This window comes from Phyllobates terribilis, unplaced genomic scaffold (assembly GCF_046119375.1).
Source record: "Phyllobates terribilis strain yellow unplaced genomic scaffold, ASM4611937v1 Scaffold_5__5_contigs__length_657084704, whole genome shotgun sequence".
Taxonomy (NCBI): domain Eukaryota; kingdom Metazoa; phylum Chordata; class Amphibia; order Anura; family Dendrobatidae; genus Phyllobates; species Phyllobates terribilis.
Genome location: NW_027362765.1, coordinates 563,634,748 through 563,657,291, shown reverse-complemented (window position 1 = coordinate 563,657,291; position 22,544 = coordinate 563,634,748). Strand labels below are relative to the sequence as shown.

The 22,544-nt window shown below is 40.9% G+C and overlaps 1 protein-coding gene across 2 annotated transcripts in view; it reads left to right on the top strand.

The window, feature by feature from the left end:
• Positions 1–22,544, top strand: part of GRID1 (glutamate ionotropic receptor delta type subunit 1) — a 1,896,881-nt gene that overhangs the window by 1,839,595 nt on the left and 34,742 nt on the right. The window contains exon 15 of one of the 2 annotated variants that reach the window (XM_073685862.1): positions 21,212–21,452. In XM_073685862.1, coding sequence (XP_073541963.1) covers positions 21,212–21,452 — 241 coding nt within the window. Of the gene's footprint in view, positions 1–21,211; positions 21,484–22,544 lie in introns of both variants that reach the window. The other variant, XM_073685863.1, reaches the window with a different exon arrangement.

Here is a 22,544-nt window from a genome sequence, read left to right as displayed (position 1 = left end):
CTGGTGTTTTGTGGAAAATCACATGTACACTGCGTTCCAAATTATTATGCAAAAAGTGTTTAGGAGTGATAAGGGAAGAATTTGTTTGTTTGTCAGTTAAACTCATTGATGGTGATGTGTGTCAGGGCTCTTTATATCACTGTAAGCAATTGCAGACACCTGTGCTAATTAGTTTGGCAGGTGTGTCCAATGAAAGGCAAGACTACTTAAGAAGGCTCTCTCACATTATTAAGCAGCCTACATTTTCTGCCAAAATGGGAAAGAAAAAGGATGTGTCGGCTGCTGAGAAGCAACAAATTGTGGAGTGTTTAGGTCAAGGCATGACTACAATCAACATTGTGCTATGATCAGGATGAAGTGTCTTGGCAATCAAGAAGTATGTAGCTGATTCACAGTACACACGTGTGCGTGATGATAAGGGCAAATTGAGGACTCTTTCCTACAGGCAATTACGTCAGGTTGAAAGAGCAGCGGCCAAAGAGCCTTGTCATAGCAGCAGACAAGTTTTTGAAGCTGCTTGTGCCTCCAACGTCCCCCGAACAACAAGATGCAGGGTCCTTCAGAGGTTTGCAGCTGTGCATGCGCCATCCTGTCGACCTCCTCTATCCACTTCACACAAGCAGAAACGGCTCCAGTGGGCCAAACATTACATGAAGACTGATTTCAAAACAGTTTTGTTCACGGATGAGTGCCGTGCAGCGCTCGATGGTCCAGATGGATGGAGTGGAGGATGGCTGGTTGATGGACACCCCACGCAAACACGGCTACAGCGCCAACAAGGAGGAGGTGGAGTAATGTTTTGGGCTGGAATCATGGGGAGAGAGATTGTCGGCCCCTTTAGGATCCCTGAAGGCGCTAAAGATGAACTCCATAATGTATGTGGATTTTCTCAAACAGCACTTCCTGCCATGGTTCAAGAAGAAGAACCGTGTATTTCACAGCAAGATCATTTTTCTGCATGATAATGCACCATCTCATGCTGCACATAAAACATCTGCATCTCTGGCTGATATGGGCATAAAAGGGGACAAACTTATGGTGTGACCCCCATGCTCCCCTGACCTCTACCCCATTCAGAACCTTTGGAGCATCATTAAAAGGAGTGTCTATGATGGCGGGAGGCAGTTCACATCTAAGCAACAGCTCTGGGAGGGTATTCTGTCCTCATGCAAAACAATTGAAGCAGAAACCATCCAAAACCTGACAAATTCAATGGACGAGAGAGTTCAGAAGCTCCTTTCAACAAGGGATCCTATGTGAAAATGTAACATCACCTAGAATAAAGTTTTGAGTTGAAAACTGTTTGATTTCAGTTTCTAACAACCTGCTAATGCTTATAATTTCAAAAATGACCATTTTTTTGGTCTTTATTAAAATGAAAAGGTTGATCGAAAAGTTTGGGGGATCTAAGAGTGTGGCAACCCAGTAGTCATGATTACTTCGAATTCTGACAATATGAGGGTCATGCTGCAGGTAGTGCAGCAAGAAGGCACTTATGTGTCTTGCGCATCTCGGAGCCCCAAAATTATTTTCCGGGCTAGATGCAGATAAAAATTATTTTTAATTTAAAATCTGGTGAAGCTTTAGTATAGATGGCCTAATAGGATCAGTGCTGCACACTGCTATAAAGCCCAAATTATTTTCCAGTCAAGATACAGATAAACATGATTAGTAATTTGAAAGCTTAAAACGGTTGGTAGGGTGATTTTAACCAATCATCAAGCTTTTACTCTCCCCAGGATGACACAGGGGTAGAAAAGTCGTTTCGGATCCATGATTTGTTCATCTTTATGAACGTGAGTCTGTCTACATTATCAGTGGAGAGCCGCGTGCGCTTATCTGTCAGCACACCACCAGCAGCGCTGAACACACGTTCAGACAGAACGCTGGCTGCGGGGCATGACAAGATCTCCAAGGCGTAAGTGGCTAGCTCCGGCCATTTATCCAGATTGGAAGCCTTAAAAGAGCAAGGGTCCAGTGACACAGTCGTGGCTTCAATGTTTACTTGGAGATACTCCTGTACCATCGTCTCTAGGCGTTGACTATTTGTCAGACTTCTTGTCTCCTGTGGCCTTGCAAAGGATGGGCTAAAAAAGTGGTGAAATGATTCCGCAAAATTGATGTTACCAGCAGATACTGTGGTTCTGTTACGGTTTGAGTGCTGAACACTTGACGGTCCCACGGTTGGCAAGTTGGAACTGTGAGATTCACTACGTGCACCACTGGTATTTTGTGGAAAAGCACATGTAAGATTCTGCAACAGTCTCTGCTGATACTCCTGCATGCGTGCATCCCTTTCTATGGCAGGAATAATTTCTGCAAATTTACTTTTGTACCGGGGATCTAACAGTGTGGCAACCCAGTAGTCAGGATTATTTCTAATTCTCACAATTCGAGGGTCATGTTGCAGGTAGTGCAGCAAGAAGGCACTCATGTGTGTTGCGCATCCAGGAGCACCAAGTCCCTGTTGTGTTGGTGGCGAGGTAACAATCATGCTTCCTTCCTCTGTCCTCTCCCCCCAACCTCGCACAACAGAAATGTGATCAAGGTCTCCCTCATCTGATGAGTCTTCCATCAGTTCGTCCTCCACTTCTTCCTGGGCTCCTGCACCTTCCTCACTAGTTTGGCTGCTACCATGCGCCTGGGTAAAACCATCTCCCCCACCCTCACATGCCTGCCGCCTTGGTGCTGCCGACCGTCTGGACCTTGCAAATGTTAGCCCTTCCGCATACAACTCCTCCTCCTCTACTTCCTCCACCTCCTCTTGTGCCACCACCTGACTCCGAATTCTGTTTAACAAGTGCTCCAGCATGTAAATCACCGGAATAGTCATGCTGATAATGGCATCGTCAGCACTAAACATCTTCGTCGCCATTTCAAAACTGTGCAGAAGGGTGCATAGGTCCCTGATCTGAGACCACTCCTACAGCGTGATTTGCCCCACCTCTGAATCTCGTTGGCCCAGGCTATACGTCAGAACGTATTGCACCAGGGCTTGTCGGTGCTGCCACAGTCGCTGCAACATGTGCAGAGTTGAATTCCACCGGGTAGGCACATCGCATTTTAGCCGGTGAAGTGGCAGGCCCAACGACTTCTGTAGAGATGTAAGTCGCTGAGCTGCGGGATGCGAACGGCGGAAGTGAGCACACAGCGACCGTGCCCTCTGCAGAAGGCCATCTAGTCTGGGATAGTGGGCTAAAAATTGCTGGACAACCAGGTTCAACACGTGAGCCATACAAGGCACGTGTGTGACATTGCCCCGGCAAAGGGCCGCACCCAGGTTTGCAGCATTGTCGCACACGGCCTTCCCTGGTTTCAGGTCCAGTGGAGACAACCATTCATGAAATTGGTTCTCCAGAGCTGACCACAACTCCTCAGCTGTGTGACTCACATTTCCCAGACATTTCAATGTAAAAACCGCCTGATGACGTTGAGCCCTACTGCCAGCATAGTAAGGAGGTGTGCAGGATCCCTTCTGCGCAGTTAGAAAGCTTGTGGCATGACCAGACAGGCTTTGGGTGCAGGTGGAAGACCGAGCGGAGGTTGAGGAGGCAGAAGCAGTGGAGGAACTTTGACATAAAGAGGATTGACGCACAACTCGTGGGGATGTCAAGACTTGGACAGCAGCCCCTTGTCCTGCTGTCACCATAGTTACCCAGTGCCCAGTCAGCGACATGTAACGCCCCTGTCCATGCCTACTCGTCCAAGTGTCTGTGGTGAAATGCACCCTGTCACACACAGAGTTTCTCAAAGAAGCGGTGATGTTATGTGCGACATGCTGGTGGAGCGCAGGCACACCTTTCTTTGAGAAGTAGTGCCGACTGGGCATCTGGTACTGGGGCACTGCGACGGACATAAGGTCTCGAAAATCCTCTGTGTCCACCAGGCGGAAAGGCAGCATTTCTGTAGCCAAGAGCTTGCAGATGGTGAAATTCAACCTCTTAGCTTTCTCATGGCTAGGAGGAAATGGTCTTTACTTGTCCACATCTGAGGGACCGAGGGCTGGCTATTGTGCTTAGACGGGGTTGATAAGGGTGTCCCCGGCAAACTGCCGGTCTGTGAGGAAGATGCAGGCGGACATGTTAGGTTGCCTTGATCCAAAGGTGGTGCTATCGATGTCGGACAGCGCTCAACACCAGCTGGTGTTACCACCTCCAAAGAAAATGATGACCTGCCAATCACGCTGGCTGTTGCGGGTAAAGAGGTGGCAGGTCTGCGCCCCAAAACAGGTGTGACTGCTGTCCCCCCAGTCACAGAGGATGAAGAGGCCGCGGATGCACAAGATATGGCAGACGGCGGTTGGCCCGGCCGGCTAGGCCGCATTGTAGCACACTGAGCTTCCCACTGCAACTTATGCTTCATGTCCATGTGCCGGTTCATGCATGAAGTACTCAAACTATGTATTTTTTGGCCTCTACTTAGCTTTTGCTGACAAATGTTACAGATAACACGAGTTGGGTCATCTTTATCGATCTGAAAAAATGCCCAGGCTATGCAAGGCTTAGCACCCATGCGACCTGAAGGGCCACCACGACTTGTGGTGAGAGGCAGAGTTGTGTTTGAGGATGCAGTTGTTGACGTGCTTCCAGTACTACGTCTCTGTCCAGGAAGGCGCAACCTGACCTCGTCGTCACTAGCATCTTCCTCCACCTCCTCTGCTGACCTCATCTCTTGGCTGACTGTGGGTTGACAGTAAGTGGGATCTCCGACCTCATCATCATCACCCTGTGCGTTATCACACCCGTCGTCCTCAGAGCCAACCTGTTCCTGCCCTGACAAAAAACTAAAGTTGTCGCTCCAATCAGGTATTTGAGTCTTATCATCGTCTTCCTCATTGTCTCCACCAACAGGAGTTACAGTTTGGGAATGAGGGTCTACATTATGGTCAGAACCTTCTGCGTCTGGTCCTGGATCCGACTCATAAAGATTCTGGGCATCAGTGCAGATCATTTCCTCGTCTAGATTCACAGAAGCGCTGGAGTCGACCTCTGATTCCCAGGCTATAGTATGAGTAAACAGCTCTGCAGACTCAACCATCTGTTCTACCTCATACTCAGACGGGCAGCTGGAGATTTGGGAGCTGTGAGGAAGCAAGTGCGATTTGGGTGACACCTTTGAGGACTGGAGTATTTGTGATGTTGAAGTTGATGTGGAGGAGAGCCCACTTAAAGGAGCACTTGATATCCGTTGAAGCACCTGCTGTTTTTGTGCCTCATCTGGAATTTGTAGCGATTGGCGTGGCCGTAAGAAAGGGATCTTATCACATTGTCCGCTAAAAGAAGTAGACATTTTAGTTTGGCTGGAATATGGTCTTTCTTCTGCAGATGTTACTGTTGCTTTAACACCTACCCCACGGACACAACCTTTTTTCCCCTTCCCAACACGCCTATTCCCCTTTCCACCAGCAGCAGGCCTTTTTCCACTCATTTTGGTGGTTAACTAATTCACAACTCTGGAGTTGTTTGCACAAAAAAACAATGGATGGTAACCGAGTAGAGCTGAGTGGCCAAACTGTGGTATTAGGCCAAAACTATTGGCTGGGTTAGATGCAGAAAAAAATTATTTTGAATTTGCAACCTGATGGAGGTCAGTATAGATGGATTAATAGAACAAGACCCACACACAGCTAGAAGCCCAATATTTTTTCAGAGGTAGATGCAGGAAAAAAATATATTCAGTTTGCAACCTGATGGAGGTCAGTATAGATGGACTAATACAACAAGTCCCACACACAGCTAGAAGCCCAAATATTTTTTCAGAGGTACTGTAGATGCAGATAAAAATTAGTTTTAATTTGCAACCTGATGGAGGTCAGTATAGATGGACTAATAGAGAAAGTCCGACACACTACTAGAAGGCCAAATATTTTTTCAGAGGTAGATGCAGAAAAAAATATATTCAGTTTGCAACCTGATGGAGGTCAGTATAGATGGACTAATAGAGAAAGTCCGACACACTACTAGAAGGCCAAATATTTTTTCAGAGCTAGATGCAGAAAAAAATTATATTCAGTTTGCAACCTGATGGAGGTCAGTATAGATGGACTAATACAACAAGTCCCACACACAGCTAGAAGCCCAAATATTTTTTCAGAGGTACTGTAGATGCAGATAAAAATTAGTTTTAATTTGCAACCTGATGGAGGTCAGTATAGATGGACTGATAGAGAAAGTCCGACACACTACTAGAAGGCCAAATATTTTTTCAGAGGTAGATGCAGAAAAAAATATATTCAGTTTGCAACCTGATGGAGGTCAGTATAGATGGACTAATAGAGAAAGTCCGACACACTACTAGAAGGCCAAATATTTTTTCAGAGCTAGATGCAGAAAAAAATTATATTCAGTTTGCAACCTGATGGAGGTCAGTATAGATGGACTAATACAACAAGTCCCACACACAGCTAGAAGCCCAAATATTTTTTCAGAGGTACTGTAGATGCAGATAAAAATTAGTTTTAATTTGCAACCTGATGGAGGTCAGTATAGATGGACTAATAGAGAAAGTCCGACACACTACTAGAAGGCCAAATATTTTTTCAGAGCTAGATGCAGAAAAAAATTATATTCAGTTTGCAACCTGATGGAGGTCAGTATAGATGGATTAATAGAACAAGACCCACACACAGCTAGAAGCCCAATATTTTTTCAGAGGTAGATGCAGGAAAAAAATATATTCAGTTTGCAACCTGATGGAGGTCAGTATAGATGGACTAATACAACAAGTCCCACACACAGGTAGAAGCCCAAATATTTTTTCAGAGGTACTGTAGATGCAGATAAAAATTAGTTTTAATTTGCAACCTGATGGAGGTCAGTATAGATGGACTAATAGAATGATGCTATGCCCAAAAGATTTTACTTCACTAGGTGCAGTAAAAAAATTGGTATTCTATACACAGGTGGTATATCTTGCAACACAGATAGGCTACTCCACTGACTAACACACTCTGCAATAGGCCAAAAAGGATTAGCTTTGCTAGATTCAGCCAAATGCTGTGAAAAAAACTTGCACAGCACTGGCACAGACCTGCCTGGCAAAAACTGATAGGAACTGATGTAACCTAGTCCTGAAAAGGACTCCAATTACAATTAGTCTTTACTCCCACAACGTATCTATTTAAGAGCACAGACCTCCCTGATAAAAGTCGTAGGAAATGCTGTAACCTAGTCCTTAAAAGGACTGCAATCACAACTATTCCCTACTCCCAAGCTATCTGTATATTTGTGCGAAAATTGGCTTGAAATTAACAAGGTATAGCGCACACAGCAACAGCGGTGCCGTCTAACACGCAGCTGCAGCAGTGAGAAAATGGTGGCGACGGGGAAAATGGCTTGGTCTTATAGGGCAAGGACATGTGACATACACTGCCAATGACACATGCCCTTGCTTGTGTGAAAAAAAGCACTTTGCTCCGTGTGTGCGCTGCTGATAGGCTGACAGATTGCACCTCCCCACTGCAAATGCGGGAAAGAGAAAAAAAAATGGAGATCTTCATTGTTCCTGCAGAAATCCATCCCCTGCCCCTCCCCCCACCCCGTTGTACACTCAAACTGCGTATTAACATTAATTTTCATCATTACTGAGAAAAAATCCAGTTATGATTTTGGTGCACGAACAGTTATCGAACATAACCTCGAACAGCCGAATTTTTCTCAAATTGTTCGTGTTCGCCGAACGGCTCGAACACCGCCCAAAACAGCTCGAATTTGAGATTGGCGAACAGTTCGAGTAGAACAACGCTCATCTCTATTGGGGACAACAAAGCTACAGACTGGCAGAGGGCGAAAGCGCCTCTCCACTGACCGGGATGACCATCATCTTATTTGAATGTCACTCAGCAACTGCAGGATGACATCAAGTGACCTACAAAAGCAATGGCAAATGGCAGCTGGGGTGAAGTGCACGGCAAGAACAATTGGTAACAGGCTCCTAGAGGCAGGCCTCAAGTCATGTAAAGCTAGAAAAAAGCCTTTCATCAATGAGAAGCAAAGGAGAGCCAGGCTGAAGTTTGCCAAACACCATAAGGATTGGACCATAGAGGACTGGAGTAAGGTAATCTTCTCTGATGAGTCTAATGTTCAGCTTTGCCCAACACCTGGTCGTCTAATGGTTAGACTGAGACCTGGAGAGACATACAAGTCACAGTGTCTTGCACCCACTGTGAAATTTGGTGGAGGATCGGTGATAATCTGGGGATGCTTCAGCAAGGCTGGAATTGGGCAGATTAATCTTTGCGACGTACGTATGAATCAAGCCCCATACAAGGTTATCCTTGAAAAACACTTGCTTCCTTCTGCTCAGGCAATGTTCCCCAACTCTGAGGTCTGTTTTTTCCAGCAGGACAATGCCCCATGCCACACAGCTAGGTCAATCAATGTGTGGATGAAGGAGGACCACATCAAGACCCTGTCATGGCCAACCCAAACTCCAGACCTGAACCCCATTGAAAACCTCTGGAATGTAATACAGAGGAAGATGGATAGTCATAAGCCATCAAACAAAGAAGAACTGCCTAAATTTTTGTGCCAGGAGTGGCATAAGGTCACCCAAAAGCAGTGTGAAAGACTGGTGGAAAGCATGCCAAGACGCATGAAAGCTGTGATTATAAATCATGGTTATTCCACCAAATATTGATTTCTGAACTCTTCCTGAGGTAAAACATGAGTATTGTTGTTTCTAAATGAATAAGAACATGTTTTCTTTGCATTATTTGAGGTCTGAAAGCACTGTTTCTTTTTTATTAATTTGACAATTTCTAATTTGCTGAAAAAAAATGCAAAATTTTTAGCTTTGAATTTCAGAGACATGTAGTCAGTAGTTTATAGAATAAAACAACAATGTACATTTTACTCAAAAATATACCTATAAAGAGAAAAATCAGAGAAAATGAAAATTTTGCAATGGTCTCTTAATTTTTGCCAGAGCTGTATATATATGTATATATTTATATATTTATTTCTATTCTGGTACATTTGCCTCAGTGTAGATAGTATACCTGCCATTGTTAATGCATACATGACGTCTAACGGGTAATGTTTCTCCTTGTGGAAAGTGGCATACTGGCTCTGGCGGCATGCCAAGGCAAGGAGACTTATTTGCCGTGCAATGCTCCTCAGGGAAATCTAATATGCAAATTGCCTCTTCATAGAGGAAGAGGACTTGAACTCTCTAGCGCCACCTGTTGGAAGCAGCAATCCTACAAGTCACAATCGACTCTTTAACGAGTCTTGCAATATGACTTAGTATGCTATGTATACCATTGCACAGAAATTTTTTTATTGTTCAGCTGCTTTATAAATGCATACATATTTTTTATGATAAATGTTCTATCATGTTAATGCTCCAGATTGTAAAGCGTTAATGTAGCTGAATCCTGTTGCAAAACTGGTCCAAATCCATTAGAGCACCTGCTCCTAAATCCAACACCTCTTTGCCTTACTTTTTCTCTGGGTCATTTATAGCAACAGGGAGGAGGGGTCTAGAGGGAAGTCATCTACAGACTCAAAAAGGACAGAGAATTTGCAGGATAGAAGCTGTGTTGATATATGAGTGAATGAAGTGGTCAGTCCAACCCAGAAATGCGTAGATACTCTACATTACAATAAACACTTAAACTGAATACTACCTATATACTTGCAGATAAGGTAGAGTAGTCAAGGGAATGGGGTGGGCTTCCACTAAGCAAAAGTGAACCAGAACATAATCTTGTACCTAGTCTGCAGTTACACCCTGGACTACTCTAACTACTCTAACTTATGTGCAGTGACCTTTGCTTACATGTCTGATGAAGGGTATCACATCCAAAATGTCACAGATTTGTATATCCACTGTGGTGGGATCAATGGAGATTACATAGTCTTAATAAATTCTAACTAAGCATCTCCACATGCCTTTGGTGTGCAGTTCCTTCTCTCTATCTACATGGCTTCTAAAACTTCACAGTAATCCTCTATGAAGCCATCAAAGAGTGGTCTTTCCCCAGTCTCTTCCTTTGAATAACACAATCAGTATGGATCACAGCATTCAACTGGATAATTTGATAAGAGTTTCCTCTGATCCACATTACTGAAGCAGGACTGCAGCTGTGCATTATTGGCAAAATCCCACTCTTTGAATACACTGCCTGAAAAATCAGATGCTACCACTCCCTGACTCTTAGAGCAAGTATTCTTGTCCTGCAAGTCTGGCAAGTGAAATATTACCATACCTTTCCTCCAGAGTACTTTATATGGAACAACTACTACAAAAAATATAAATTATAGAATGTTTATTTATACTGGTTTAAATTCAGTCTTATGAGGCATTTGCAGCCACTGAATACTTTTAGCATAGTATCTCATAAGTAAGAATAATGCATGATTCCTTTCCAGTTCCACTATATATTTGTTTGAAGCTTTGGATTATGCAAACAGAAATGCTGACATTTCAATATAAAATTGTATTATACCTGCTTTTTATGTTTTATTAAGTATGCACTGACCCTGTACAGCGTGCACTGAATTATGTGTATTTTATTAAAAAGACAGTATTACTATATTGTTAACCACGGAGAAAGAAAATCTTAAAAATTAGTCATGGTCTATTTCTGTAGCACAGTCAATTTCATGGTCCACTCAAGGAAAGAATTTGCCAATTATTGTTTGTTCTTTCAATTTACCAGTGTTACAAAATCTGTTTTTAACCATTCCTTTCTTATCCTGCTATGGACGTGATCTTTTTTGGAAGTGTAAAAATTTATATTAAATGATATTTATGCGCTGATCAGCCATAGCAATTGAGATGAAGTGGATAGCATTGAATATTTTGCAACAATACCAACTGTTGAAGAGTGGGATACTTTAAGCCTCAAGCGAAGACAACGAAACAAATGGCAAGCTTATTAAAAGAAGAAACTGAGAAAAGAGTAGAGTGAGAGGATACTTAATAGCTGTCTGCAAATATCTCAAGGGCTGTTACACTGTAGAGGGATCAGTTTTATTCTCATTTGCACAAAGAAAGATTAGAAGCAATGGGATGAAACTGTATGAGAGAAGATACAGATTAGATATTAGAAAAAACTTTTTGACAGTGACAGTGATTAATGAGTGGAACAGGCTGCCACACGAGGTTGTGAGTTCTCCTTCAATGGAAGTCTTCAAACAGAGGCTGGACAGACATCTTTCTGAGATGGTTTAGTAAATCCTGCATTAAGCAGTGGATTGTACCAGATAACCTTGGAGGTCCCCTCCAACTCTAACATTCTATGATTCTAAGATGAGCAATTTTGACAAACGCCATATTGAGATGACTAGACGACTGTGTCAGAGCATGTCCAACACAGAAGGTCTTGTGTGCTGTTCCCAGTAAACAGTGGTTAGTACCCACCAAAGTAGAAGGAGAAGGAGGAGAACCGATAAACTGGTGACAGGTTCATAGATACTCAGGGCTTAAAGATGCATGTTGGGAAAAAAAGATAACAAAAGAGATAATGTAGCACAAATTGTTAAAAAAGTTGTTTGCTAGTGACAATGATAGAAAGTTGACAGAACATAAAGAGCGAATTATTTCAAAATAGTCATACTGACAACTGTTCACAATGCCAAAAGATTCTTTAAAGGGCATGTTAGAATTAGTAAATAATGTGGTGGTACCTCTTTTTTATGAGAGGCACTGTTATACTGCGTGATGAGAAGTATAGTATGCTATCACTGCTTGTCACATACATGGCTCTGCATCATTTTCAGGTACCGGTATATTATTCCACTACATCTTCTATAGAATCTTCGATAAATGCAGAGCTGTGTTTCTAATGACACAAAGCTCTGCTCTTCTTGCTCTTGCTCAACCAAAAAAACAATGCACTGGAGTACAAGTTGGTATAATTGTGTAAAAGCTATCTCACCAGCATGTACAAGGTGTATCCAAAATGGCACGGTCCTAACCTCTTGTATTAAAACCTTACAATGTGTCAAAATTATGTCAATGTGAATAAGGGTCGAGCAGGACACCCAGCCATAGGAAGCTATATAAACATAATGTCCAGCTCAAAGAAAGGAAGGCCACACCCTTACTTGCACTGAGTGCAAAAACCTGAAATGCAACCAAAAAAAATGAACTGGAGTATAAGTTGGTATACATGCAAAATATAGATGCTACTTCACACTAGCCATTAAACAGACAAAACATAAGATAGAAACAAAATGAACATATACCCTGCTGTAAGTAATTAAGTAAAAGCAATAGTGCATAGAAATAACATAGGATACTTAGTAAACAGCCATTTTTGGTAAAAAAAAGCGTAAAAGCCATCCCACAAGCGTCAAGGTGAACCCAAATCGGGACGGTCCTTACCTATAATATTAAAACCTTACCATGTGTCAAAATGACGTGAATGTGAATAATGGCCAAGCTGGACCAGGTCCTGGGTCTTTTTCCTCTTCACAGTAATCTCCAGCAGTTTTATCTTTGCAACCTGATTAGACATGAGTCTTATAATGTAACACAGAGAAATCCAGTTCTGGAATTCTCTGGGGGCATTTTCGATTTTTTCCAACATAATGAAGTGTCCGAGTTTGGTATTTAAAAAAGTGGTTTTCAATGGGTTTTAGAGATTTTTCAAAAGTTGCCAAAGAGAAAGGAATGTTAAAAATAAATACTATTCAAAAGGTAAAATAAGATATGGTGCAGCACAAATAAGCTAAGGTAGAAGGCAGGTGCACAGCCTCATGGGTATAACCAAACCTTGAGTATTTCCAGAAAGAATAAAGGCAGTACTCCAAATTTTCAGATGAAAATTCTGTGGTTTATTGACACAAAGTCATGGTGGCAACATTTTGTTCCAACTGAGAAACTTTTTCAAGCAGTGCTTGAAAAAGTTCTTCAGTTGGAATGAAACGGTGCCACTATGACTTTGTGTCGATAAACTACAGAATATTTAAAAGATAAGCTATATTTATAAAAAAAAAGATAATTTTATCAATGATTTTTATGTCTTTAGCACCATTCACTAGGCCACACGATTAGCCTGTTGCATTTCTTTTGTGGAGCAATTTGATTAACACTGGTGTGCCAGAGCCTGTTTTCGCCTACCTGATAAGGCCAATTTTTTTCAATTTTGACAAGTGTCACCTTTTTGGTAATAACTTTGGAATGTGTTATGCACTTTGCAGAGGGACCCAGAAAGACTGGTACCAAATCAGCAAAGGCACAGCCACAGATGCACTTGGCACAAGCCGCCCAGCTAGGCGAGCCCTTGAGGGCCGGGAATACTGCTCCCCCAGCTCCAAGTAAATGGAAGGGGAACTTTGGCTGAGTCCTTCCCAGGCCCACTGTCGTCGGACAGCTGGCATCTGGTGATGCGGCTGGTGCCTAGTCAAGAACCAGGTGAGTATCTCTGCAAGAATCCCTGGAAGTATAAGCAGAGAAAATGAAAAAATCCCTGAAAAGATCTTGCTATCAAAGCTAGCACTACTCATCACCAACTACATAGGGAACTGCAATAAACAACAAAGGACTGAGCAGGGAGCAGGATTATACAGCCCGCCTAATGATCAGGTGTTGATTACCTCTCGATGATCTCCAGACAGCCAGTCTCTGCTAGCTTCAACAGCAGACTGTAAAAAATCCCACCATTGCTTAGTGCCAGACAAAACAGCGTCGTGTTGCCTGGCTATCGGGGAAGATATCGTTCAATGTTCCCCAGGCAGAGAAATCAGTGAGAGACACAGCGTCCCGCGTCCTCACACATTCCACAACACCAGAACGCGATGCTCCACAAGATTGGGACAGATTCCATGCACGCATAGTAACTCCACCTCCAGGGTCAGGACAATGCCGGCGCTTGCGACCAGAGCAACACAGCACCGGACCATCTCCATTCCCAAGTGGGAGCACAGAACCACGATTCATAACACTGAGATTGTTTTTTCATGACATATTGTACTTCATGTCAGTGGTAAATTAATATCGATATTTTTTGCGTTTATTTGTGAAAATATTTTGACAAAAATTTTGAAAATATTCAAACTTTTAATTTTTACATCCTTAAGTCAGATAGTTATATCACACAAAATAATTGATAAATAACATTTACCACATGTCTACTTTACATCAGCATCAGTTTTGAAACATTTTTTATTCTTAGGAAGTTAGAAGGGTTAAAAGTTTGTCAGCAATTTCTAATTTTTCCAACAAAATGTAGAAAACTAATTTTTTTTAGAGACCACATCACATTTGAAGTAATGACTTTGATGGGCCTATGTGACATAAAATACCCCAAAATTACATGATTTTAAAAACTGCACCCCTCAAGGTGCTTAAATCCACATTCTAGCAGTTTATTAACCCTTCAGGTGCTTCACAAAAATTAAAACAATGTGGAAGGAAAAATTAAAATGTTACTTTTCCCACAAAAACGTTACCTTGGCCTCAATTTTTTTTATTTTCACAAGGGTAACAGGAGAAAATAAAGGGCTTGGATGGGAAAGAGCACCATTTGACATTTGGAGTGCAAAATTGGCTGGAATAGATAGCGGACGCCATATCATGTTTACACAGCCCCTGATGTGCCCAAACAGTGGAAACCCCCCACTAGTGACCACATTATGGAAATTACACCCCTCAAGGAAGTTTTCTAGATGTGTGTGTGTAGTGAGCACCTTGAACCTACATGTGCTCTACAGAATTATATAACCTTGAGTCGTTCAGATAAAAAATTAGATTTTTCCCATAAAAATTTTGCTTTAGCCCAAATTTTTCATTTTTACAAGGGTAACAAGAGAAAATGTACCATACAATTTGATGTGCAAGTTTTTCTCAGTACACCAATTACCTAATATGTGGTAGAAAACTACTGTTTGGGCACACGGTAGGGCTCAGAATGAAAAGAACACCATTTTGACTGGAAAAGATTATGGGCGCCATATTACATTTGAAGAGAACCTGACATGCCAAAATAGCAGAAATCCCCATAAGTGACCCCATTGTGGAAACTACACCTCTTGAGGAATTCATCTAGGGGAGAGCTGACCATTTTTAACCCTCAGGCAATTCATAGCTTTGTATAATATTGGGCTGAGTAAATTCAATATTACCATTCTTCCACCAAAATTTTGCTTCGCCACCAAGTTTGTAATTTTCAAAAGGTGTAGTAGGAGAAAAAGAATAGTACTATTTGTTGTGCTATTTCTCGTGAGTGCAATAATACCCCATAAGTGGTCAAAACTACTTTTGAGGCACAGTTCAGAGCTCAGAAGGGAAGGAGGGCCATATTAAAGTGTAGATTTGTCTGTTATGGTTTGTGCTATGCCACATTAGCAGAGATTCTGAGGAGCCAGAATGGTGTGACCCTATAAGTGACCCAATTTTACAAACCAAACCTTTCAGTGAATTAATCTAAAGGTGCAATGATCATATTGACACTACAGGTGTGTCACAAAATGTTATACCTTTGGGCGGTGAAGAAAAAATAATTACATTTTTACAACAAAAAAAATGGCACCAAACTGTGTCACACAATTTGTGGTGAATGTGGCAATACCCTATGGGAGGCTGTATAGTACTGCTTAGCCAGATGGTGAAACTCAGGAGAGAAGGAGTGCTATTTGACTCTCAGAGAACAAATTATCATAAAATAGCTTGTGGAGTCCATATAAAGAACTTCTGAGTTCCAGGAGAACAGAATCCATCCTCAAGTGACCCCATTATGGAAATTAAAACCCTGTGGGAATTTATCTTCAGCTGTATTGATGATTTTGACTCTATGAGTGTTTTCCAGAAACAAGCAGCAGTGGATGCTGCTGAGAGAAAATTGTAAGTCTGCCATTGTAATGCCCAGCAAGTTGTAGTGCCCAGTACATTGTAGTGCCCATACATTGTGCCCAGCTCTTGCTTCTGGAAACATGCATCCCATAAATTAAGCGGGCTCTCATTGCTACTGAAATGCCAAACATGTGGATGCTAACCGTGATTTAGGCACATTGTGGGGCTCAGAAACGATGGAGACATTTGGATTTCAGAGAGCAGAACTCGCTGGATTTCGTTTAGGAGACGAGGAGCCATGGCGCTTTTTCAGAGCCTTTGTGTTACCAGTAACATGAAGCCCCCTATATTTTCATTGATGGATGACAGACCTGCTTAGGGACTTTCTGTTTTTGTGGATTGAGTTGAAGCTTTTATTGGGAACATTTTACATAACATTTGGGATCGCATTTATCTTGCACTCTATGCTGAGCACTTACATCAGGATTTCCATATGACTCTCCAAATGACATGATTCATATGAAACCCCCAAAGGATCCATTCACTATATTCATGCAACAGAGTTACTCTGCACTCTGTCTGGCCTCTGTTCAACAAGGTCTTTCTTTTCAGACATACATAAAACTGTAGTCGGCCGGGCTTTTATACATGCTTAAAAAGATGAGCACAGCTGGATTATAGGCCAGAAGCATCCACAGTGTTTTTGTCTGCCTCATTATAGCGTTTCTTCAGTCAGGGGTTCCATCTTAATAACGTATTTCTGAGATTTAAACGGAAACCCCGATGTAAGCGCTCAGCGTTGAGTGCAGGATAATTGAGCCGAACCTTACTGCGATCTTTGGGAGGCAGAATGAACAAATCAACAGCCAGTCTATTTCCGGTTCTATTTCTTTTTTACACCATTCACCATGCAGTATAAATGATCAGAATGATTTATTCTTTGGGTTGGTGCGATTACAGCGATATCAGATTTGTATCTTTTGTTATGTTTCGTTGCTATCACACAGTAAAAAACGCTTTTTATACAAAAAAATGTTTTTGCATTGCCAAATTTTGAGAGCTATACTATTTCTATATTTCTGCCAACAGTCATGTGAGGGCTTGTTTTTGCGAGACGAGTTGACATTTATATTGGTACCATTTTCGGGCACATAATATTTTTTGATTGCTTTCTGTTCAGATTTTTGGGAGGAAGAATGAACAAAAACCTGCAATTCAGAAATTATTTTTTGAGTTTTTTTTATGCCATTCACCATGTAGTAAAATTGATAAGACAGCTTTATTCTTCGGATGAGTACAGAGATACATTTGTAGAATTTTTTTATGTTTTGCTGCTTTTACACAATAAAAACTATTTATAGAAAAAATAATTGTTTTTGCAATGCTATATTCTGAGAGCTTTTATTTCTCTGCTGACGGAGCTGTATGGTGGCTTGGTTTTTGCGGGATAAGATGACGTGTTCAATTATGTCATTCTTATTTACATTTGTCTTTTTGATCGCGTTTTATTCCACTTTTTGTTTAGCAGTATAAAGAAAAAGCATAGTTTTTTGCCTCGTTTAGTTTTTTTACAGTGTTCACTTAAGGAGTTAACTAGTGTGAAATACCAAATATGTGTACGTTTTTTATTTATTTTACATAAATATATGTATTTATTGGTTTTCTATTTATTTTGGGAATTTTTTAAAATAGTATAAAAAAAGTATTTTTATTTTACTTAGTCCATCTATAGGACTTTAAATTTTATTTCTCTGATCCATGATCTCTTGCATTGCAATACATATGTATTACAATGCATGATAACTGTCAGTTTTACACTTGCAGAACACCTATTAAACCCTGCTGCTGCTAACAGGCCACCATAGCTGGCAGACCAGGAGGTAATCATTTGACCTCTGGCTGTGATAAAAACCCTCAGCATCCCTGTGGTCTCATAAACTTCTAAATTTCGTCTAGATGATAACACAGGGTTAACATCATTGGTACCTGAGCTAATCCGGTCCCGATGATATCACTGGTCAGAGCTAGCGCTCTGCACCAGACTCTGAGGCTCCCATGCGCTGCAAGACCATAGAGAAACATGGGCACTGCACAGAGCCCAGCAAGCGCTGACTTTTATTTACCTTCAGCAGTCGTGAAGGGGTTAAGGTTATAATAAATTTCTGTGGGGCGCTGCAACTGGCCTGTTCACTTAAATGTTGTTATACTGCAGTTTGCACAGCATCTGGCAGATTCCCTTTGTTCTCAGTATTGTGGAGGCCCTAATGGTCAGACTATCACTGATATTAAAATAATAATAGTAGAAAAAAACACTTTAATAAAATGCAATGTATATCTTTGTCTTTTTCAGTGTCTCTTCAATTAAAAAGAATAATCGAAAACATTAGCCAGGCAGTCTGCAAACCAGATCATTGCTGTCTAGACTCAGTTTATCTTGCTTTTTAACAAATCTGGCTACTTCAGCAATTCTAAGTATTTGCTACTTCATTGGACATCGATAAATTTAACTATGCTTAGTACTTATGGTGCAGTAAAGCAAAACAATTGTAGCAAACAGTCCTTGATATTAGAGCTTCCAAAGCAACTATTGTTTCTTAAACACACTGCATGGCTTCATTGCATTTAATAAATAATCAGGTTTGACATGTACATTATAAAAACCATGAGCAGATTTTCTGAAACTGAAATAGTACACTAGACAATGTCATAACGTATGATTTCCGAATGGTAATCTGCTTGACAGAAGACACAGATTTCTCCTGCAAAATAGCATTGACATTGACCTTAATGCACTGATGACTTTGAACTTGAGCATTTAAATATATAGATAAAATGGAATCATGTATGATCAAAATGTGAGTTGCCATTTTGAGTTGATTTTTTTGCAGTGTTTTAACATCAGTTTCCTAGTACATCTTATTATTTTTCAATGCCTATATGAATATGATCTGCCAAGCTGTTATATCATCAAATGAATGAATGAAAGAAAAAATATAACTGAACAATGAATGATTATATCTAAAGAATAACATGTCTTGCAGTCATATAGACTGGCACAAAAAATCCAATAGGGGTTAATGGGCAAGCAAGATATTTATCTCTGGGTCTGGGTGTCAGAATCACAATAAAAAGACATTTTGCTTAGGTAGGAATGTTTAGATACGTGGTGTGGTGAGTAGAATACATTGACCCCTTTGACCAAAGAAAAGGAAAGTTTAGTTATACCTTTGAACAGATTATTGGCCCTTACTTAACAATGTCGTTAGCACAATGTATACATTTAGTGGTCTAGGGATGGAGGAGTAAAAGTTTCTTGGCTTAGTAACTTTATGCCCCTCACTTTCACTGTCTTTCAAAGAAGACCTATCACATGTCAAATGTGGCCAGTTATTGTTCTTATTTCATTTCTGATGTTTCCTTGAGTATTGCATTTTATTTATTTGTGTTGTTTGAATTTATCAAACAGTTCCAGAGATATGGGCACTTTTCTAAGATAGAATAATTTTTATTGTTATTACCAAGGTGGCATGGATCACAAGATTATTTGGGGGTGTTTCTTTAGGCTGCTCAGTATGATTGTCCAATGAAGAACGCCCTTTTAGTAAAGACCATAAAAATGAGCATATTTGGCCTGTATCTCTATGTATGTAAAATACCTGTTTGATGGAAACAGCAGTTGGCAGACCCCGCAGAATCTCGCCACTGCCGCCACTAGTGATGGATCCATACCCCGCAACCCGCCTGACGTCACACTATGCCAGACAGAGCACGTGATACGAATCTATCCTTTGCATCAAAGTAACATTCCGCACTCCCCTCAAGGACGCTTAAGGTCAGATTGGTACACTTCTACAAAGTCACCTCCTTTCCACCCAGGAATAGAGAGGCACCAGGGAGTGAGCAAAGGTGGTCCACTCAGTCACTGAGTGTGGCATCACACTCGCTCACACCCCCTGACAGGCTTACAGGCTCTTTAACTGGCTTCAGTGAAGCAGAGCCTTGTCAGCCTGGTAGAGCTGCTACCAGTTTCTATTTAATATAACAGACTTATATAGGGCTAGAAACCAGCCCGGTAGCGTGTTCATTGGACCGAACAACAGAAGTAAGGTTTGTGGATTGAGATAAAAGAGCAGCAAAAGGATAAATTATATATTCAATCACCGTAAGGCCACACTAAACAATATACTATATACATAAGGGTTATAAAGGCCTGGCTTGTGGTGGAGTGCTGCCACATGGGAGGCTGTGGCCCCTCACTTGGTGGATGGACTTTTACCACATGTCTTGATGTCACAACTAGTGTTGAGCGAATTTGTTCGGCATTCATAACATCTACGTGACAGCGTGGCAAATCAGGGATGTTCATGGGTGGAGCCGATTTTTTGGCGCGAATAAGCCGGAACCCCAACCATGAATTTGAAATGCCGAACGAATTCTCTCAACACTAGTCACGACCTCTCAGGAAAAAGACAATGCTGTCAGGGTTCCTGGAGTACTTAACCCCTCTGGATCACTCTCAATCCGGCCTCATGGCTTCGACCACATCTCCTCCCCTGGTCTCTCTTAGCTAAAAGACTCCAAAAACGAAAATGGGCTATAAATCCTTACTGGATGGTCCTATGGAGCCGGTTCTGGTGTCATCGGACCCAGCCAGGCCCCTGCTACGCGTGGACACCCAACACTGGGGCCCTAGGGGCCCCTGCAAGGCTGTGCCGAGTATCTCCCTTTCTTTATGTGCTGGACTATGTTTAAAGCTAGGGTTACAATCCCCATACCCTCAAGTTTCCAACAATCAATTTTGTGTATCACTGAGATGAATCGTGTCCCCATAACTCGGTGTTGAAGTATTGTAGTTTGCACAAAGAAGCACATGGCGTGGGGGATGGGTTTGCCTGCCTGCAGCAGCTGTGAGGGATCTCACTCCCTGCTTCTCAGCCCCCCTCCCTCCTGCTTGCTGCAAGAGAGGTCAGATTTGCATATGTAGAGCTCTGTAAAACCCGACTGCCAGTGCACAGTGATCAACAGGGGATTACCTGGAATATCTTCACAGCTTGAATCTCTAAAACCATATTCTATACTTAAAAAAGAAAAAAAAATTGAAGACTCCATGGAATAGTAGTAATAAAGCAAGTACTAAACCTGGCCACTTTTGGCCTGTTGGCAGTTCCTCTTTTAGTTTAAGATATAAGATGTACATTGTAAGATTTACTTATCTTTCATATTATGAGGGTTTGATTTTTTACACCACCTTTTGGATGTTTGATGTACGAGGAACAAAACTACATAGGGAATAAAGTTATGAAAAAGGAGTTTGTATGCTTTCATAAAGGTACAGTTTTCCTAAATTGCGGTTAATTGAACATAATTATAATAAATATTTGTTATTCTTAAATAATGGAACAATATTCTGAACAAAGTTCTAACCTCTTGCTTTATAGTAGTCTATATAACATCTTTTTTTCTTTTTCAGAATCCTTGAATTTCAAGATACCGGTTATTTAGACATTTTAAAACAAAAATGGTGGCCACGGATGGGAAGGTGTGATTTGAACAGTCATAATAATGCACAAACCGATGGAAAAGCATTGAAATTGCACAGTTTCGCTGGAGTTTTCTGCATACTAGCAATTGGATTACTACTCGCTTGCTTGGTAGCTGCATTGGAGTTGTGGTGGAACAGCAACCGCTGTCGACAGGAGTCACCAAAAGAGGTCCATAACTACTATTCTTATTATATAAAAGGTACCTTAGGGACATGCATCATTGGAAGCAATAACCCAATTAGTAGATTTAGTTATGCGATGACAACCTACAGCACTTTCTAATGTATCACTTGACCAGATAAACAAAAATACCAGTATTTATGCACCAATAATGCATATCCCTACTTAGAAAACTGGGTTGTGCAGTGACAGTGGCAAATACAAAGGTGTATTTGTTTCATGCTTATAAATGTAAGCAGATCCATAATTCATTTTCCTGTCTGCAAATGATAAAGTGTTGAACACTTTTTGAACTAGTGCTTTCCAACTACTGAATCAGTCTACCAAATACATAATGATTAATATAGGCTGAAATAGTTATCCAAGGGAATCATTTAAGACACTGGCTCATATTTAATTCTTGTTTTGGCAGTAATATATAGATATAGTGGCTTAGTATAAACTGCAATTGAAAGAAACAACCCAAATCAATTATCAAATGAATCCTTATACAATCTTTACAGATGTTTTGGATAAAAAAAATGTTATAAATGAAGATTCAGCAAAGACGCAGAGAAAATTAAAATTGAAAAACAATCAAAAGCAAAGCAATGCTGAATGTTGTCATGCATAAAGCAAACATCAATTTCCATCAATTAAACTTCTTAACAAGCTAACCTTTCAGAGATCTTTGTTCAGCAGCTGTCTCTAAATACAATACTAACAATCAAATAAAGATAGTTTTTGAAAAGTTTTTGTATGGAAACTACTGTAGTGTCCCACATACATAATATACAGATTTATTTTTTGATGACAATGCAAATCTGATACTGTCATAGTATATTTTTATCCATTGTTAATAAATGACAATATTTTAATAATATTTCTGACATTTGTAGAAAAATACAAACAGCATATACAGCTGTCGGTACGGAAATTGTTCGATTATGCCTATAGCATTTTGATGTTTCTAATTGAATTGACAACTTATCTCACAATCAACTGATTTATCTATTATTTTTGATAGTAGCTGTATGAATGTTTTTCTACAACATGTTCTATCTTCAGACTTGGATATTACGTTAGTCAATACCTTTCTGA